Source organism: Barbatula barbatula (genome assembly GCF_947034865.1).
Source record: "Barbatula barbatula genome assembly, chromosome: 1".
Taxonomy (NCBI): domain Eukaryota; kingdom Metazoa; phylum Chordata; class Actinopteri; order Cypriniformes; family Nemacheilidae; genus Barbatula; species Barbatula barbatula.
The window spans coordinates 13899401-13920200 of record NC_136766.1 but is presented as its reverse complement, the minus strand read 5'-3'; the positions used below and the strand labels follow the sequence as shown (position 1 = coordinate 13920200).

The 20800-nt window shown below is 39.6% G+C and overlaps 1 protein-coding gene and 1 long non-coding RNA gene across 2 annotated transcripts in view; one reads left to right on the top strand and one right to left on the bottom strand.

The window, feature by feature from the left end:
• Positions 1-4950: 4950 nt before the first annotated feature.
• LOC306891210 lies at positions 4951-6618 on the bottom strand. Its single transcript, XR_013786330.1, has 4 exons — positions 5797-6618; positions 5416-5462; positions 5242-5306; positions 4951-5105 (listed from the first exon to the last, which is right to left on the bottom strand). It is a non-coding gene; the product is annotated as an uncharacterized lncRNA (long non-coding RNA).
• Positions 6619-7254: 636 nt separating this feature from the next.
• Positions 7255-20800, top strand: part of adamts18 (ADAM metallopeptidase with thrombospondin type 1 motif, 18) — a 46699-nt gene continuing 33153 nt past the window's right edge. Inside the window, exons 1-5 of the mRNA XM_079467673.1 lie at positions 7255-7554; positions 7633-7705; positions 8450-8769; positions 19889-20159; positions 20590-20789. Of these exons, the coding sequence (XP_079323799.1) occupies positions 7441-7554; positions 7633-7705; positions 8450-8769; positions 19889-20159; positions 20590-20789 (978 nt within the window). The 5' untranslated portion in view covers positions 7255-7440. The remainder of the gene's footprint in view (positions 7555-7632; positions 7706-8449; positions 8770-19888; positions 20160-20589; positions 20790-20800) is intronic.

Below are 20800 nucleotides of genomic sequence, written 5' to 3'. Positions count from 1 at the left end.
GATGTCACTCAGATCCGTGTATGATGGTCAGGGATCCTGCGGATCAGTGATCCTTAGAAGTATTTCTGATTTGCGCTTGAGGTTTAGGTATGCTTGTGAAAATGTAGCCTTTGATGCTACCGCACTATTTTATCAAAAAAAAGCTACTGAAAAGCAATTTGATTCAGAAACAGCGACGCTACCACCAAGCTACTGAGAAATGTAGTTAAACTAGTAGCGTCACTACTTGTAGAGACGCTGTCCAACATTGCACAAAATGGCCATTCTACTTAACACTACTTCAGCGCATCGTTATTTTCCAATAATTTAGTCTGTTGTCGGTCATTCCTTGCATAAGATATTTGTATCAGATGTGGCACTATTTTGTACAAAAATACCAATATTTAGGTAAATAGGAACTTTTATGAAAATGCCAAGAATGTTTTGTTTGATGTTGCACCAAACTTTCTTATGGCTCACCATGGTGGTACAGAAATGACAGTTCTATGCAGCTATTTTTACTGTATTTGCTGGTCTGCCTATTTGACACGGAGTAAAATGAACCACATCTTTATCTTGATTATTGTATTTGGAGTGTCAGTGTTGCCACTCCTTATCCCCAGGCTCTCTCTGGTCATTGCGGTTAGTCAAGAAAGAAGCATCAGAACAAATTACTGCCTGTTCCTCCAACCTCCACTCCTGCAATTTTTATATTTCCACACATGGAGGAAAAAAATAACCAAAACAACAATATTTAGGCTGCAATTACTGGAGAGTAAAATTCTATGTCTGACAGCGAATGAAGGATGATGGTTGCGAAGGGTCAAAAACGCCACTCAGGAGATTCTTCTTTGGCAGACCGCTAACACTAAAAATAAAGTGAGCTGGTCTGTTTGCTCACTGCAAACAAGGACACAATGGAGGCTCGCTGTGAGGTCTACATTAATGCTCTTTAAACCGGCATAAATCAGATGGTAATAGGATGCAGAGTGTTTACTGCTTGAGTACATTTGTGAGCTTTCATATATGATAAGTGTTGGCCTTTAAAACAGAACAGGAACTGAATAAATGAGCATATAGGTGTGTGTTTGTGTGTGTAATTGATAGATCACAGTGAAGTCCTTTACCAGCAGACTCCCAGGTGCCTCCTTTACCACAAATGATCTTCCTCTTACCTAAAGCCTGTAGGGCTAAAGCCCACCTGTGGTGATACTTTACACAGGTACTCCAGACAGAAACAGCATGTGTCACAGTCTTTCTCTCTACATCAAAAAACACTCAATTTCATTTTAAGTGTGCATTATTGGCACGATAAATAGCCAAAACATTTGCATATAAATATCAAAACATACAAATAATGCAGAGCAAATTGACAATTTAAATTTGTGAAAAAAGCCACGTAAACAAAATAAATGTAATGGGGAGCATCAGCAAGATTGTGACAGGAGAACAAATATGGAGCTTAGATAAATCTAGCAATTTACGTACTACAAAATCCAAATAACATTGTTGTAATTTGAGAGAAGTGATTTGCTGTGAGATTGTGGTTTGTTATGTCAATTTCTAAAATTGTAATTTGTGAGTTCATATGTTTAATGTTTAATATGTCCGTAATGGTGGCTGAAGATCTAAGAATCCAGGACTTAAAGAAGAACCGCAGGAGAAAGGGTATTATGTATGTATGTGCGTTACTCTAGTGACATGATTTTTTGTATTAAATAACATATCATTTTGTTTTTAACTACATTTCATGTTTTTTTTGTGTTGAAGAGAGTGGAGATTTCACAGAGACATCAATAAATGTATTCTTTTTTTCAAAGCAGCAGTCACCAAACTCAGTGGGCATCACTTGTGCTTAAGACACAAAAAGGGCCACTCATAGAGATGTAAATTTAAATCTTGTGTTTTGTTTTTTAATCCCATTCTCTGTCTACTTTGTCTTTCAATGCTCTGTAAAATGAAGATAACAACTTTACTGCCTCTATACTGGATGTATTCAAATAATTCCATCATAGGGATGAGGCACTTAAGATTTTATGGTTCCATACTGATGGCTTTTAAAAGGAGACGGATGAGGGGTCTTGATCCCAGATTAAGCAGTCATTAGCTAGTCTTATCAGATGCTAAACGTAGTTTAATACAAATCCAACTCTTTGTCTCTCATCTCCTTCCTAAGCAGTCCCCGCCCAATACACTTGTGCTAACACTGTTTTGATGTATTATGTGAAAAATGGCAAAAGTAATGCTTTTGACATTTACATTTAGTCATTAAGCAGACGCTTTTATCCAAAGCAATTTATAGGGGAAAACAGGGGGGGTTGAAAACCTGCAATGTGGTTGACGTATTACCAATGATATATTACTAATTTCTCTATTACTAAGTATAAAAATATACAAGTATATAAGTTAAAAACTAGCAATATTTCATTGGAGCTTTGTTAGTAGAGAACCTCTCTCTTTGGCCTCATAGTTTTTCACCAGAAGTGTGGCACATTTAATAAATGCAAAATTACATTCTGACTTGTAATTTTTTAGAATCTTGAATCATCGCGTACAGTCTTGGAGGCCATGGTATGTCTGTTAATAGTGAAACTTCAGGAATTTTCACTTCAGGAATTCTTGATGTATGCTTCCTGTGACCTACAAGTGAAAATGCCAGAAATCAAGGATGTTCTCCAGGGTAAAGTCAAGAGGTCAGTCTTGAAAGGCAATTTCACAATCTCCTAGACTATTTGGGCTTTCAGTGACACATTTAAATAAATAGTGGGTGCAACTGCCACTCAACAGTATATTGATTCATGTCATGGGTTATGATTTATGACCACTCAACAACAGTCAACAACCTTGTCTGGATGCCACATTTATTTAGTTTGTAAATCCAGAGCCCTAGACTAAAATTGATAAAACTGTTGTGTTGAATAATATAATATCTTTATCTAGTTATCCACCAAAAATGAATCATAGAGTTTACAAACAGAATGTTATCACATATATTGCACATGATCTGTGTTACCTCATATGTCAATATAATACATTTCGTTGCACTGTACTTGTATGTGTGTAATGACAATAAATTGAATCCAATATACTGTAAATAGGCTACCTTGACCAAGGTTTAGATCTCTACCATCATTTGCATTATTTGGAGATGTGCTTTGACCATCGGATATGGTTTCACTGTTCTCTCTCAAAACTCAGCACAGGGTAAATTAGGAGCAGATACAGTCAACTCTGGCATCGTTCTTCCCAGCTGGGGCTGCTTCTGGATAAGCCAGTGCTCCACAACATGCAAACAAATATAAAACAAATGGTATACAGCCACGTAAAGAGAGGGGAAACAAATGTTAGCAAATATGAGGTCAGAGGTTGATTTATGACTTCACTGCCTATTGCATTATTTTTGTTACATTGTGAAATTCAAAGCTGGTTTCAATGGTCATACATGCCAACTTTTTGCACAAATGTAATTTGAGTAGATGAAGACGTTTTATAGACAATGCTATTGATATAATGACCTTAAACTTTTTCTTTTTCAGTATTCCAGAGTTTATCCGTCCAGTTGTGTCAGTGTACTTTTCATTGGTTGGCTTCATGCAAAGACAGCTTGATTATTGGATAGACATCTAGGCAATGATTCTTTTTTCACGCTCAATTTAGCATACCACATATAAACCCATATGTCAGCAAACCATTGTTTCATGGTATGGTGTTGATCCACGTTGAGACATCTGTGCCCACTCCATTTAGAGCATTTAGGGCACAGTTTTATAAACAGAAAGAAATCCTGGCACACAAATATGTTGTAAATAATAACATTGTAGTCAAAGCAAAGCTCATCTTCCTGTGGGGTTTGTTTTGGGGTTGGCTTTGACAAGCTGAACCGCAGCCAACATTGACTTAAACATCTGACAACACTTTTTCTAAGGACTTTCTAAAAGGATGATAAAACCTAATGGATGGTAAAGGCGCAGTTAAACTTACTGAATGATTCTATTCACATGGAGATTTTCTTTGAGCTTCTTGTCATATAGGGGACATAGTGTTGAACGCAATAAGCTTGGCCACAGCTGTTCATTAGTCAAATTTGAAACATCACAAAAACAAAACAAATATCAAGATGCTTTTAATCCACCTCTAATGATGTCTTAAATTGTTTTTTATGCTTTGGCTTAACCCTGGCTTTTACTTTCACACGATATATAAACATTTTAGGATTAAAAAATATGTTTGTTTTACAAGATCCACAACTAAACCAGGGAAAACAACCAAACCACTCTCATAAGGCTCGCATTCACCCAACAGTAGACAGAGCTCTTCTCCAGATCGGACTTTGGATGCCTAGTGGTCACTAACAGCTGTCCTCTCTCTGGTTATCTCATCTCACGGAGGGAGGACAGAAGCTCCTCTTTGGATGAAGTTCAAACAAAGTATTTCAGGATGTGGCAGAAGAATACACTCTAACATAAAGAGTCATCAGTTTACCAAGGGATACTGACAAAATGTGTTAAAGGAAAGTGTGTGCAGAATGCATGAATGTAAATATGCTTCTGTGCATTTATTATTCCAGATTTTAATAAACATCAGCTGAGCGCTTGCTAGAGCAAATATTAATGACAGTAGAATATTTAGGAACAAGACCCGACGTGAAAACGCTTCATTATACAGTACGGCGTGCAGTATCGTAAATCAACCCTTCAGTTTCAGATCACACAGATAAACTTCTTCGACAGCGTGTGTTTACTTGCTCCGGACATTCATTTAGAGAGCGCTGCGGACATGCTTTCCATTTCAATGAACTCTGTGCTGTGCGTGCGCTCATCTGTTTGCGGACCGTCGGTCAGTGAGCAGCGCTAATACACTATCGCCCGTGAGACAGGGCTGGACTGGGATAAAAAAAGGGCCCTGGCATTTTTGCTCAGACCGGCCCACCACAATCGGTCGGACACAACCAACCAGTACACCATCCTTGCGGTCCCTGTAGATATGCATATCTACTTTTCCATTCCCAAAAACCCCTACAAAGCTGAGAACTAAGTGCCATGGACCAGTGTACTCACTCTCTCTTGACTGACTCCGTGGTGACCAAAGGTGGCAGTGGAGTAGGGCCTACACAAAGTGAGGGCATCCTGAGAGAGAGAGAGAGAGAGAGAGAGAGAGAGAGAGAGAGACGAGAATGATAACTGAATGAGAAAAATGATCCCCATACAAGTATCTTTAATATATAACAATGTAGAGAGATGGTTGCACATATTTTATACTTACTTAGTGGAAATGGCTCCATGGTGCTCTGAACATCAAAGACAACGAACTACAAACGTGAGGGCATCCTGAGAGAGAGAGAGAGAGAGAGAGCGAGAGCGAGAGAGAATAACGAGTCACATTTCAGTCTACAATATTATGAATATTTTTATAATAATATCAATAATCTCAACTCACCTTACAATAACAGCAGTTTCCTCAGTAGCTTGCTCTTCTCTGCAACTCTGTCAATTACAATGTGCTCCATGTTATAAAAGCTAGTTAACATTAGAATAATCAGCCAAAGTTGCAATTGAATAAGTTAACTCTGCTAACCTAGCTACAAAAACAATGCAAAATAGCTTATGCTGTGTTATTTGACTTAAGCTGACTGAGTGGCTAGTGCAGTAGGTGACAATCTGACAGACATTATAATAGCGACAACGATTATGTTGTCTTACTATAATATTCATTAATTTAGGTAAATCATCATCTTCGTCGTGGCCCAACCAGGCCCACACACTGTGATGTCACCGTCCGGAGCAGAAGGTGGCAGTAATGCACCAAAAAGCTGTTTACCGTAAAACACGAAGAAGTCACCCTGTATGGTGGTGGCGTCACTTACTGGACCAGGATCGGAGATCCTTAGCAGTTGTGTTTCCGATATGAGCTTGTTCTTCAGAAATGTTTGCAGACATCCCAACCTGCAAAAAGTCATTTCAGGGAAATGCTTTTAATTACATTCCATTGCCATTTTAAATATGTCTAAGGTGTTTTCACGTAGCTAGTTGTTAGCCGACCTGAATAATATGCGCATGAAATCAAATAAAACTTGATGAACTCACCTCAACATGTCTTTACAATCATTAAACCCAGTATTCAGTTCGGGACTAGGGAGAAGAGACAAAAGCCCGCCCACACTGACAATTGATTGGTTGATTTACCGAAACGGGCCAATCAGGATGCTCTCTGTATTACCTGCGCTTCACGAGGCACACACGCAGACTAGCACAAACACACACACACGCAAGGTATCGCGCTCCCTCTCTGCTGTGCGCGCGCTACATGTGTTGAAGCACAGTCTCTGTCTCGCATGCGCGCTCTTGATCACTCGCTCTAGATTCCGGGATATTTTAACTCATTTGCGGGCATCAGGGAGCCGCTATCAATATGCGGGAGACTCCCGGAACTTCCGGGAGACTTGGGATGTCTGTGTTTGGTAATATGTAACGTTAGCTTGTGTGGACGCTACCGCACTACTTGATCAACAAAAGAGCTTCGCTACGGAAAAGCTATTTGATTCAGAAAACAGCGACGTTACCACCACGCTACTGAAAAATTTAGTTAAGCTAGTAGCGTCACTGCTTGTAGCGCCCAACACTGCTTACCGTTTCAAGTACACTCTCCTGCTCACTCTGTCTCTCCTTGAATTCACTATCAGACACCTACTCCTCTTCCTGGGTGCCGCTATGGCTAGTCACCTCTCCTCCATGTGCTATGATCACCTGTTTTTGCAAAATGTCGTTAGGTAAGCTACTATAGGCTTGGAAACTGAAGCTACAGCACTTAACATGTCGGTTATTTTTGCACATGTTGAGGCATCAACCTCTAGAATTTGTATTTGTTTGGCCCGCAACTTCTCCGCACCCCCCTTGCCCTTGCGCTTTTGTTTCTCCATCCTAAATCCACAGATTTCTGGCTCTGACCCACTGACTGCATTTGACACAAGAAACCGAGGGGGAGGGGTGGAGCCCTAACCCTAAGAGATGATTGGGCCAGCCCAGTGTCAGTATGGATAATGAACCAATGGGCCGCTGTCCCTGCTTTATGGGCCGGTCGTTGGCAAATAAAAAAAAATAATTTTATATCAACCGGCCCCCAAGTGCGTCGGCCCACCGGGCATTTGCCCGGTATGCCAGATTACCAGTCCAGCCCTGCCGTGAGATGCTCTTCACTGATTGGTGGAACCCCCTCCTTCCCCATCAGCCGGTGCCACTGTCGCTGTATAGTGTACACACGCACACGCATGCACTCGCTGACTGTCACTGCTCAGCAGTCAGAAGCGCTCTCAGTCGTTACCTGTACGCGCAAACAGAGGCAGCGCGCTTTGCCCTAATGCACCCGCTGGATTTAACTTGAGGAAAACAAGTGAAACAATTAGCAATGACCATCTATTGCATTGCATGGATTGCCCGATTTTTGAAGAGGTAACAGGAAACGTGCATGCATGTCCATATGGATTGCTTTTTTCTATTGCTCTGGACTTTACAAGTCCCGCTTGTAAACAGCGCGTCAATGAGATTACTGGCGAGCGTGTCGTTCGGAAACTTTATAAAGGCAAGTGACATTTTTTTTGTCTCATTTGAGGCTATAATTCACAAGTAATTTTTTGCTGAATTGCATGTGTTTCTGCAGGCTCTGCAATTCTGTTGCGTTCACTCTGTGTCATCAGTGTCATTTAGCGGTGTCACCGGCGTCCTCTATCCAGGTTTGTGTTTTATCCCACTGTAATAATGACTTCATTTGTTTTCTGTTCTGAGTGAAGACGAGACAGTTATTGATGGATGCACGCGCATGCGCTCCAAAAGCTGCGCTATGTTATTTGACAAACGATGCATTACGTGTCTTTCTCTGGACATGGTTACCTGTAAACAAATATAAAAACGCAAAAGCATGCTACAAGTGTTTTATGACGTAAATATAGCCACAGCATGTGAAGTTGCGCATCCAGTATACAAGGGCAGTGAAAGGTGCTCCCCTCTGTTGTACTATCTACCGCGTACGATCTGACCTAATTATTTTTTTCCTATTTATATTTTTTATTTTTTCTATTTCACACGATATCAATCTAGTTTTATTCAAATGAGAATACTGTTTATTTGGACAAAAATAGCTTCTGATCTGTAAAGTTTGAGATGTTAATTAGAAATATAAGATGCATTTCTTTATAAATCAATACAAAATAATCATATTCATCCCATATTATCATGTATTTCGATCTTTTTTTTACTCGTATTAGTTGTTTGGCCAAATACAGCAAGCTGTTAACTGCGGGAATCAATTGATCTTTCCTGTAGCTCAGTGGTAAGAGTAGGACATTAACAAAGCCAAGGTCTGGGTTTGATCCCAGGGGATTGCACATACTTAGAAACAAATGTATAGGATTATGCCATGTAAGTCAAGCGTCTGCCAAAGTCGTAAATGTAATGTAGGCTACTTTTTTACTTGCCAGATTACGATTTTGTCACACCGTTTGAAGTGGACTCACTTGGCAGCTACATTTCCCACGATGTGTCAAGGCAAAGACGGAGCAGGAGGTCTCTGTCTGAATCTGGTGGTCCAGTGCATTATCACGTTTCTGCTTTTGGAAAGGAATTACACCTAGACCTGCAGCCGTCCCATGTGCTGGCTGATGGGTTTACTATACAAACACTGGGTGCAGAGGGCATCAGCACAGCGACATTTGACCCTGCGGTTCATAACTGTCTATATCAGGGTTCCATCCGCAACCATTCTGAATCCTCTGTGGCCATATCCACCTGCACAGGTCTGGTAAGTGTTTTCTCTAAAGTCTCTTAAAGATTTACTGCCTTGTGCCGACTAAAAATATAGAAAAATATTAAGTACATGTAAACTGTTAAAGCAGCTTTACTGGAAGTAAACCAAAGCATAGAAATCGCTGGAGCATCAAGCCCCATTTGACAAATCTCTCACCGTTCTTCTAAAGAGAGGATCAAATGTCTCACCTTTGACGGTGAACTACTGTAAAACCACATCCAGAGTTCTGCTCTTTTGTTCCTTATTTGCCCTGCTTTTTCCTGTCTCCCTTGTTCCCTACAATTATAGACACAGTGAGGTATCAGGCGCTTGGCTGGGAGCGCTAATCTTTGCATTGTCCTTTTCATTAGTGGTAGCTTCTTCACAATAAAACAGCAGTGGCCCATTCTTTTAAGATGGTGTGACGACACAATGTGATTTAGCAGCCACTGCATTTGAATAGACTGCAGGAACTCTTTGATCTAGTCCTCTTTCTTTTATAGCTCCTTTCTGCAGGATGGCCAGAGCTATAGGTGATTCTCAATGACTGTCCCATTTCAGATATACAGGACACCAAACAAGACCTCCGTGTCCCCTCGGATTTTGTGCTTAAATGTAAAGAGGAAAAAGGACATGTCTGAGAAAAAAGGGGTCTCTCACTTTGTCACTTTCTCTCTCTTTCACACTCACTTTCTTTTTCCCTTTCTTTGTTGGAATGTAAAAGAACCAGTCCCAGAGGACTTTAACCCTTCCATGTCATCTCTGCTTGATGAGGAGCTTTGGATTAAGAACAAATGAGAATCTATTCATCCCACTTCTGAGCTGCTGTGAAAAGCTGAGGAGGAGGAAAGAGAGAGTGGGAGAGAGAGGTTATGTGTGGTGAGAACGCCGGTACAGAAGTAAAATAAATGCTTCCGTGGATGAGAAACCCCCACAGCCGGTACATTCAGAGGTAGTCCTGTCCATTAAGTTAGTGAGTTGATGAAAGCCTGATTTGCTTGGTCTAGTCCTCTCACTCTCTGTTTAACAGCACACAGCATACCATATGGAGAGGGATTTCATTGTTAAATGAAGAACAGGCCGTCTTGGTCTTTTAATCAGGAACAGGGGGATTTACTCTCTAAACCCTGCTTCATTTAAGTTTTTAATTACTGTGCTGTCTGTGCCCTTCAGTTGCTACTTGGTTCGAATAGATGTCTGACCTCAGATGATCAAACAAGAACTTTGCTCCTGTTTTACTGTGGCGCTGTGGTTTTTAGTTTTTGTCCTGGAGGCTCCTCCATTGGCCATGAAAGTTTCAGGTGTTTCTTGTGAAACAACACATCTACAGTCTATGTGTGTTAGTTGAGCCAGGTTTTTCCAAAAACTCTTATTATGGGCTATATTTACAGTATGATGGCAAGATAGTACTGACCACAGTTTTATTTAGCAAGAGGGTCTTTTGAAGAAGCTCTCTGTTGCTTCCTGTTTAGTGGCAGAACTTTGAGCGCATTATGCTTCGGGTCACATGGTTGTGCAGGTTCAGACATGCTTTCCCAGCCTGGAGGCATAGATAAATCCACATCCTTCACCGCCTTTCTCAGGTCACGGTTACATATGGCTTATGGCAGGTTCAAGCCCACCTCCTTTGAGTTGACCAATTCTACTTTCAGTAGTCAGACCAAACTGTCTGAAATGGCAAGCAGTATAATAACTTTTATTTCACTATAAAACATGAATTATTGATTGATTGATCTGTTCTGTTCCTATATTGTATTTACACTGTTTAGAAACAAACTGTTTCTGTTGGTTGGCATGCTGGACATTAACTACTGGCTTATTCATTAACTTAATTTACTTGCCTGCACATTTGTTTACTGTAGCAGGTAATGAGGCAGTAGACTTGACTTGTTCTTTATCAGTTCATGTTTACTGACAACATCATTTATTAACAATCAGCATGTATGCAAACACTCTTAGGTAAGATAACAATTGGATGATTAAATTGGTTAAGATAACAAATGTCGTCAGTGAGTTATCTCATTCAGATCATACAGATGTAAACCCTGTTCAATCGTCATGATGTAAAAATGTAATTGAGATTACGGAGACTTTGCATTGTTCGCACTGTATAATCTTTTTTAGATTTCTTACTGACCCTCAACACAGAAGACTGCCTCATCAGCATAGTTTTCTGTTAATGTTCATTCCAGCTGTTTTTAAAGAATCCAAACAAGCTAAAGAAGAGTGTGTAAAGGTGGTGAGGGAGTGATTTTATGGCCCCATCAGGCAGTCTGACTGAGTATAGTTAATTATCCTCCTCATTTTTTGAATTGTATGTGAGCAAGGGTTTGTAAGACGGGGATCCACTCGAGATGCCATCGAATATCAGCTCTCTGCAAACTCTATCCAATCATGCTTAAACTCAGATATGACATTTCTCTTCTTTTTAGGTGTCAGACTATCATCCTTATTTTCCGCAGGAAATACGTTCTATATAAGTAACTTATTCATGCAAGTAACGTATTTAAACACACCCATGGATCTATTACTCATAATAAATGTGGACAATTAAATTTTGTGAGATAAACATAAACGTTGTGAATTCATATAAATCGCACGCATCACGTAAGCTGTGTAAACAAAGAAAAAGAGTGACAATTTAATCAATTACGTACCATGCACAGATGTTATGAGGTGTTAGTCACTTTTGCTGAGGAAGGTTTCCCGCATTCTCCGTCTGTCTTTCTGGAGTCTTTGGGAGGTTCTGGTGGTGGTGGGGGGGGGTTGGATGGTTCATGAAGCCTTTTTGGATAGCAAAGAGTGTTCTTTTATCTTTTATGGACAGCCTGGCCCATAGTCCAGCCTTGTGGGTGCTAGACTGTCTGTGAATGTGTGAGGTGCAGTCAGAGGTGTGTTTGTGTGTGTGTATGTGAATTGCTGCTGAAGCACTTCAGCTGTGTTTATTCAGCGCTAGACCTGCTGGTTCAAGCCGATGCGCTAGCGTGTGGGATTGCATTTAGGGACAGTTGTGATGCTAATTCACTCTGACTGCAAAGGAGAAAAGCTGTCAGTGCGCTCAAAGACTGACTGGATATACTGCAGCGAGTGTGGAGCACCCAGCCATTCAAACATCAATGGAAAAGAATGGCTGGGAATTACAGAATACAGTCTCAGGGAGCCGATCTTTAGCGCTTGTCTGATTTAGGAAGTTGTAAGAATGCTTTGGGATTTCCATTGGTTATGTCTGTCATGATGATGGTATGGTTTTCACTGAAGTGCTTGCAGTTGGTGGCCTCCCAGTTTGAGACCGACATATGGATGGATTGGGTCTTTAATATTAAGATTCTTTCATGGCAACACAATGTCGACTTTAGACCTTTTAAAACATATTTATGTGTTCATCATTTCCTGCAGTTGAAAGGGATGACTTAAACCAAACCATCCATGATTATCTTACATGGAACAATGAAGGAAGATTTTATGGGAATGTAGATGCTGCTCATTTTTCCATGCAATAAAAGTGAATGGGGCATATAATTAAAAAATCATAAGGTACTTAATGACAATTTAAATCGATTTACATATCAAGTGCTATTATTTATAAAACTTTTAAGCACCTTTTGAACCCTGGATGTGATACCAAACAAAATGTGATTTGAACACCTGCTTAAACTCGGTCAATATCTGTCTGCTTGCTGAGGCATAAATAAGGGGAAACAGGGGTCACAGGAGAAAATACTCAGATGATGTGCTGGAAATTTATACTTGTCTGAGTTTTGGGAGGCCAGGCAGACAAATTGAAACCAGAATGAATATATGCTGGGATCCTTTGTAGTTACAAATGTCTCCCACTTCCACTTTCATAATTCACAGGGTGTTATGCCATGTTAGCACTGTGGGAGTTGCCAGGGGCTATTCCCTGGTGGTCTCCGTGGTGACAGTGATGTAGAGGCTGCTTAGGGATGACAGAGAATAAGGGCCTGTGAGAGAAGGCAGGGCGGTCCCACTCTGGTTCTGTAACAGCCACTTCTCTACTGCCCATTAGTTTTCGGTCTTCAAGTGAATATAATGCTGTCACACCAGTACACAGAGGCCATAAAAATATTATAAGGAGTAAAATTCACCCGACACTTGTAACTTGTGTGTGGCAGTATAAAAGGCAGGGTGGTTGTTTTCAAATGTGATTTTATTTAATCCGCAATGCATTGTTCTTTGTGCATCTTTCTGGAATTAATAGGGTTTTTGAAGGATAGTTGAAATTCATGAGCATGAGGAGATTTTCTTTTATAGCTGGTTTATTGGTTGGAATTTGTCATCTTTTGCTAGTTTTTTATTTATTGTAAACAGTAACCTAGAGTTAGTGTTATGTTCATCGAGATTATGCAGCAACTACTCTCTTACACTGTGTATGTATTTGGCAGACGCTTTCATCCAAAGCGACTTACATTGTATTGTATTATGCTTTTGTTTCTGAGTAGGTGCAATACCCTGTGATCGAACCCATGACCTTGGCATCGCTAGTGCCATGCTCTAACCGCTGAGCCAGAGGAAAGCTATATAAAACTTGAAAATACTTATTAACCAGTGCCTAGTAAATAAGTTTGACAGCGCGCTTGTACTCCGAAAGCTATTTCCATTGTCTTTAAATTATGACAGGGTACAATGTTTATGGATATACTTTTGTATCACTATAATTACCTTTTTAATAGACAAGCAGCATATTTCATCAGCTTTTAGATGTTCTATAGAAGCAGATAGAGAATCTTGAATTAAATATAACTTTCATAACATTATGTCAGCATCAAACATTTATAATCAGAACAGTCCATTTAAATAAAGATAAAAATTACTTTTGTTGCTTTTGGTCCAAAAGATCAAAACAGCCTTGTAAGGTTCTTCATTTGTCTCTGTAAACATGACATGCACTCTCTCCCCACAGTAGTCATTGAGTGGATGCTCTGGTCAAATGCAAGCCCATGGCAGAATGCAGATGTGTTTTAAAGCTGGGTAATAAGCAGCTTCGGTTTTCTCAACGCTTCCTTCTAACCTTTAACAGCATGTATGCACTTACTCATCTTTATAATGCCACGGTCGCAGGCTTTAAAAGCACAGCCGGTTTACACAAAAAGATGATAATTGTTTCATGGACAGAGAAAATAAATGATTTCCCATACTTGGACTATGTCACTTTGTATGTCTTCAGCACAAGATAGAACTTACCAAACCTCATAAAACCAACTGACTTTCCATAAAGCAGTACTTTGAGAACTATGGTTTATTAGTTAATTCCCCACATCTGATAACCCTTTGAAAATGCGAAGACTGACTAATCTAGTGTCTCAGGGAGGGAAGCGAGAGTTAATTAAGACCTCTGGTGGTTTTTGTCTTTCCTGTGAAAATGAAGCGTGTCTATCTGGCAGACGGTGTTCCTCTAATCTCCATCTCTTACAAGTGTTCCTTAAAAGTCGGTCACATGAATGCGAAACCAGAAGAAATTTTCCCTTCTTTGAGTGTAATGGGCTATGAGTAGTCAGGTGGTTTTTGTAGAAGGCTACGCAAGTACCTATCTCATATAGTACATTATTACACAAAGACTTGCTTTTAGCTGACTGTGTATTCAAAAGCAGTACAGTGAAGTCTGCCATGCATTAGATCTGAGGTGAACACCATCTCTGTTTACTGTTTGTCTAGAAGATCTTTTAGAGATTATATGCTATTAAGCAAGGGATTGCTGTAACCATCATTGGCTGTGACAAATACACTAATTGATGTTGTGATAAGAGGATCCCTGCTGTTCTGCAAATCTTTGTTGTCCGTAGTTAGTTTCCTCTTTCGTGTTTTTAGTCAGTTATTTTAGTTCCACATGTCCTTCGACATGCTGCCAAATTACAAAAGAAAAAATACCTGTCCCAGAAGGAATCCATTTGCCCCAATTATCAAACCAATGCACCTCCATCTGCTAACTGCTGGGCAAAGTTGTTAGATATTTGACAGTAAAGTTTGGTATGCCTCTAAAACAAATGGAATACATGTGCTATAATTGTGCGAATTGGACTCCAGGGCACTCGCAGAGGCCCTTCAGGATGTTGGTTAAGCGCATGCTTTCGGGGTGGTTTGTATGGAAAGGACTTCACTGCGGGAACTCATCTTGGCTAATGTGCTAACACGGGTTGTTCAGAAGAGGACATCTGGCAGCTTTTCGGAAACTGGAAGCTTATGTAGTCAGTCAGCTGAGGCTGTATTTTATCTTCCATCACCACTTACTTCTTTCGGTTAATGTCAGTCAAGTCAAGATTTATTGTTTTTGCAATCACTGAAAAAATTGCCCAATAGATGGGAACGTTATTAACAATATATTTCACAGACAAATTTATCATTAGACGCTCTTGCATAAACCTTACTACATACCACAATAATGTGCACTTATTTCACAAATGCAGACGTTTTTAAAAGATTGATGTTAAAATTATTGAAGAAAATTTTTAAATTCTTCCTGTCAGTGTGGTTTAAAATATGAAGATGTGCCCCAAACCCACATCAAAGAGTCGGGGTTTGTCAAGATATTTTTGAACGTTGTGTTTTATGATGCAGAATGTTTATCAGTAGCGTTGGTTTTCTGGTTGTAAGTGAAGTTTTAACGCAAAACTACACTGTAATTCCAATATGCTAATAATAGGGTGAATCAGCGCTAGTATCATCAAAAAAGTTAACCCTGTAATTTAAATAAAGTAAATTACATGCTACCCATCTTTGGCAGACATTTGTATGCAGCAGACATTAGCCTGGGTTTAGTCTATAGCCTATAAATGTATTGGCTAGTGTGTTATATGATGTTCTTAATGCACAAATGCTTCAGGTTTATATTGTTTCACCCTTTGGCATGAATTTAACTAAACCTGATCGCTCAAATAAGCTAGACAAGGTGAAAGTGGAACTACTTATGGTTGCCTCTGCAGTTAAGCCAGACATAGGAAACTCATGATAAATAAAATATAAATACACATTTTATATGTAAAGGAATAATTCACCTTCAAAATGAAAACTCTGTCATCATTTTCTCACCCTGTTTTCATTTTAAACCTGTGTGATTTTATTTCTTCTGCAAAAGACAAAATAATATATTTTGAAATATATTGGTTGACAGTAAATGTTGGTCCCCATTGACAGAAATCCAATGTCATTTGGGACCAAAAGTATCTTTTCTCTTTTGCAGAAGCAACAGGTTTGAAATCACAAGAGGGTGGGTATATGATGACAGAATTTAAATTTGAAGGTTAATATTGCTTTAAGCATAAATCCAGGTCTCATGATGACCACTGATGTAAATGTTTTGCATACTAAGTATCTCTCTCATTTTTTCTGTAGTTCCGGGCAAATTCTAGCACCTTACCTCACTTTTGTCTTTAGCTAGTGGAAATGCAAACTCTGATTATAACAATAATTCTGAGCCTGCTGAATCTTTAAATCAGTCTTTAAATCTGCACGGCCCCCATCCAATCTGAAACAGCAGCGGTTTTAAGGGGTTGTGTCTGGCACATCCAAAGCTCCTGGCAGGGCCGTGTGCCGTAGGAGAGGCCAGGTTTGGTCTGGACGCCGTTAAGTGGCCTTGTTGCCCTGAGAGCAAATGCCCCAGGTCATTGTGGCAGTCTGCCATGATCTACCACTGTTTTCACAGCATGTGCTTTAGCGGGCACCGCCTCAACCCTGGGAGTGCCTGTGTTTACTTTGCCACCTGCGATGTGGGAGGGGTCATGCAGGCGAGATCAAACGATCAGGGGAGTAAAAAACAGAAGGGGGCTGAATCAATGACTGAATTATGCACAACTATTCTGCAAGGATTTGCCCGTGCATGGAGGCCAGGATTAGGCAGAATTCCAAAGCCAGACGGAATGTATTGAGGTTCAGCAGTCTGGGAGACAGAGGTTAAAGATCTGGTCCCAAAGAGGGAAGATGACCTCAGCTCAGTAGCGGAGAGGTTGAGAGAGCGACTGGAAGATGCGCTGTACCGTGACACACTCAAGTATGGTTTCTTTATGACACCACAGGTCTCTAAATATTATGTTCAGTTTAGTAGCCAATGTTGAAGAAAACTATCAATATTTATTCTATCCCAAAGCCAGATGGAAGAGGGGAAGGGTGCTCATCTTCAGCATTTGTTTATTATAACTTTGTGGTTATGCCGATAACAAACAACTTTCAGTTTGTTCACAATACCCTAAAATGGGAAAAAAAAATATTGTTAGTGGACCTTTTTAATATAAACAAGTGTGGCAATGGCTTTGATGAACTGAATTTTTATAGGATCTGTTATACAAGACATTTTACAGCCAACTGCAACAAACCTGTTCCTGTTGTCCTTCTAAAACCTTGTATCACCATATTTTGTTGTTTTTATTTTTTGTCAAATCCTTATTATTAGTCACCCTGTATGTGTGTATGGGTTTTGCAAGTATTTAACCAATAAAACGTACACTGATAAAACAACTAGTAGGTTTTAATTTTTTTTATTTTGTTTTTAAAAAACTTAAAAAGGGTTAGTAAATCCAACTAGTTGTTTTTGTACTGTATTTTTTCCATTTTCTGAAATACAGCAAATGTGGACATCCTAGGTTTCAGAAGGCAGCGACAATTTAGTCTTTTATAACATGACCACCAAGTATCAGAGTATGTTTGCAAACCTAAAACAGGTAAAAGGGACAACATTCAATAAATGAATGAAGCAGCACCTATTTGATCAAGTCTCCACTCAGACTTGTCTGGTTACGCTGTAAATCCATTATAGATTTTTAAAAATAGCTTTCACACCTTTCTAACCACATGTATTATGTTTTATCTCATCTAACCCTAAAGAATCCAATATAAATCTAACCTGAATTGCATTTATTCACCTGGCCGACACATTTATTTTTTAATGGCTTACAGGGCATTCACATTTTACATTTTATCAGTAAATGCTTTTCTTGGATATCGAAATTTGTTGGCGGCATGCTCTGTCGGTTCGACTACAGCAAACCTAATGCACAATACAAAGAATCATGGTGCAAAGCTAATCTAATTTTTTAAAAAGACCTGAATGCGTAGAATGTTTTTATTTAATAAAACAGACACGTTGCGTTTCCCGTTGACAGGGCAGTTATTAAAAGAAGTTAATGCTGAAATGTTGCCACATTTGCTGAAAGCGGCACCATTTGGCTGTTTCCTTCTGTCCTAGCAAATATAGGACCACATTGTACAAACACTGACCCAAACCAAATAAATCTGGAGACACGTCTGCGTGACTTATAATGAAGCAATTAGGGGCTGACATGTTTTATTAGTAATGGCGAAATGTGCTCATGTGTTGGCTTGCTGCGGACGTGTCCCAGGGCACCAATACGTGTCACTATCATAGCAGACGATAAGGTTGGATCTCGCCTTTGACCCCACACCTCATTAATCAAGTTCTCGTGAATATCTGACCTCCTCCACCTACCTCTCAAACATGCCGTCTAATTCTGCTCGGAAGGACAAATTCCTCCTTTCCCAGAAAATACAAATACACACAGACGAGAGGAGAGCTGATCATGTGATTTCTGCCCAGGAGGAACTGTGGATACTTGCGATCAATATTAGGTGTTCTCTGATAATGCATTAAAATGCAATTTTTTAAAAGAGGTTTTCAAGAAGAAGCGTTTAAGAGCTTTGTGTCGGCGAGAAAGGTTATAGATATGTCAAGTTTCACCTAGAAAGAGTCTTGGAGTCTATTATACCTGACATTCCTGGCTCATGGCCACACTGTAATCGTCACCGTTAAACAAGCTGCTGAAAGTTTATGCTGCAAATGAAGTTTTCTTTTGCTCTCTGGACTGAAACATTTGATGAACGGGATGCTCCGCGGGATGCATTCAGAAGCCCCGGGCTGCTCTACATCTTTTCATGTCATTGTCTGTTAATTGTGTGCTGACACCTGCAACTATGGTGATGCCCATTTTTTGTGACTTGGCAACAGCTGTTTTTTCAACCACTGAGACTTCTTCTGGAGGGGCTATGAAGCCCCCACCACCAGGAATGTAAAAGTGTGAGAAGAGTTACACCTTTACTCTGATGGTCTCCCGGAGGGCTTTTTCCCCATGACATCAAACACGCATACTGTAAATACCTACTTCACTTTTTTATTTGATATATTTTGGTCCTGGATCTTTGCACTCTTAAACTGAAGGGATAAGTCTACTCAAGGTCCTTTATTATGGAATTTTCTAGATTAAACACAAGTTGAGGTCTAACAAAAGACTCTGTTCAACTGATTACCGTTTGAGTACTTTTTGTTAGTTTGAAGGACCTGAAAATGAAATGAGGGAAATTCCCTCTTGGATGACTATGCACATGAATGTAGAAAGATGTGAAAAAACTCTCTAAAGAAACCTCTTAAGCATTTTTCAAACAATCTCTTCATTATTATCGTTCTCTCAGCTACTTTTTCATTCTTTTATTAATATTGGTTTTCACAGAACCCTACAGAAATATATTATTCATAACTATTTAGTAGTTAAGCTTGAAGAAACTGCGCACAATAATTGAAAGGCATAATATTTAAAGTTAACAACTTTAAATACTGTCACTGAAGATGTAAACAGCTTAGGGAAACCTGCTTCCAAATGGTCTTTTAACCCATAGTTTATGAATCAAGTATATTAAATACAGATAATATGTAAAGAATAGGTATGAATATATGCATTAACGTGCAGTCAGAGAAAACCTTCATATCATAGATGGGTCTCTAGAGTTGATACCTGATGCAATTGATACTTGTGACCATATGTCTATGCTTGTGACGGGTGTGTTATAGACAGTTTCATCGGGCGCGTGTACGCCTGACCCCCAGTTGACTTCCGGCTTGTGTTTGGCTAGTGTCTAAAAATATAACAATTTATATTTAATTTAATTTATGTAAAAATATAGGATGGTTCTAAAGCATTTTAAAGTAATTTCTATCCGAGTCCCATAGCATTGGACCGTGGGATTGACAGTAACACTAAAGAAGAGTACTCGCACGGCCATGCATGAATAGACCTTTCCTTTAATGTTATGTTGAACATCAAATATTATACAACCCCTTTGATTCTTATTATTTCGATACCTGCTGATAAAAACATCTTCCTTTTTTACTCTGCAGTCAGGTCTGATCCGGTTCTCTGGTGAGGAGCTTTTCATCACGCCACTACCACACCATTTGGCTTTACGACATAACTACAGCGCCCCCATTGGACATCAGCCACATGTCATCTACAAGCGATCAGCTGAACGCAGCGTCCACATGGATAAGACTGACAAAACCAGCAGATTCTCCACAAACAATCCTTATGAGCACAACCACCATCACCGTAACCGTGACCACCAGCATGTGAAGCTCCAGAGACAACATTTCTGTGGACGCCGCAAGCAATGTATGTAAGGGAATTTCCTTTGAGCTATTTTTAGATTGAAAGTGCTTTGTGTAGTTGGTATTTTTAGGATTAAAAAGAGTGATAATAGAATTACATTGCATCTATTCAGACATGTCCCAACAGGTTTTGAAGAATTTTAAATGCAGCTTCCAAAACAATTTCTCAAATAAATGTTGTTACAATATCATATTCATTTATATTCATTATATTCTCTAGTAGCATTACTCCCCTTCTCATAATCATCTTTGTAACTCAATAAGTGCTTGGACACAGAAAAGTAAAAATAATTACTGTAAATTTCCTGCTCCGTCATCACGTCTCTGTTGGTTTTATCAGGGAACTTACTTTATTTGAGGAAATTTGGGTGTATTTAATTTCTCTCTGTCCTCTTCATAATCTTTTCTTTTTTTTGTCTCCATTGTACCTGCAGATACTCCCAAGCCTCCCACAGAAGATAATTTTGTCATGCCCGATGAGTTTGAACAGCAAAGCCGGGTGAAACGCTCAGAGATTACATCCAACAAAGACGAAGGCCTGAATGTGGAAACGCTGGTGGTGGCAGACAGGAAGATGCTGGAGAAACACGGCCGAGAGAACCTCACTACTTACATCCTCACTGTCATGAACATGGTGAGGTGATG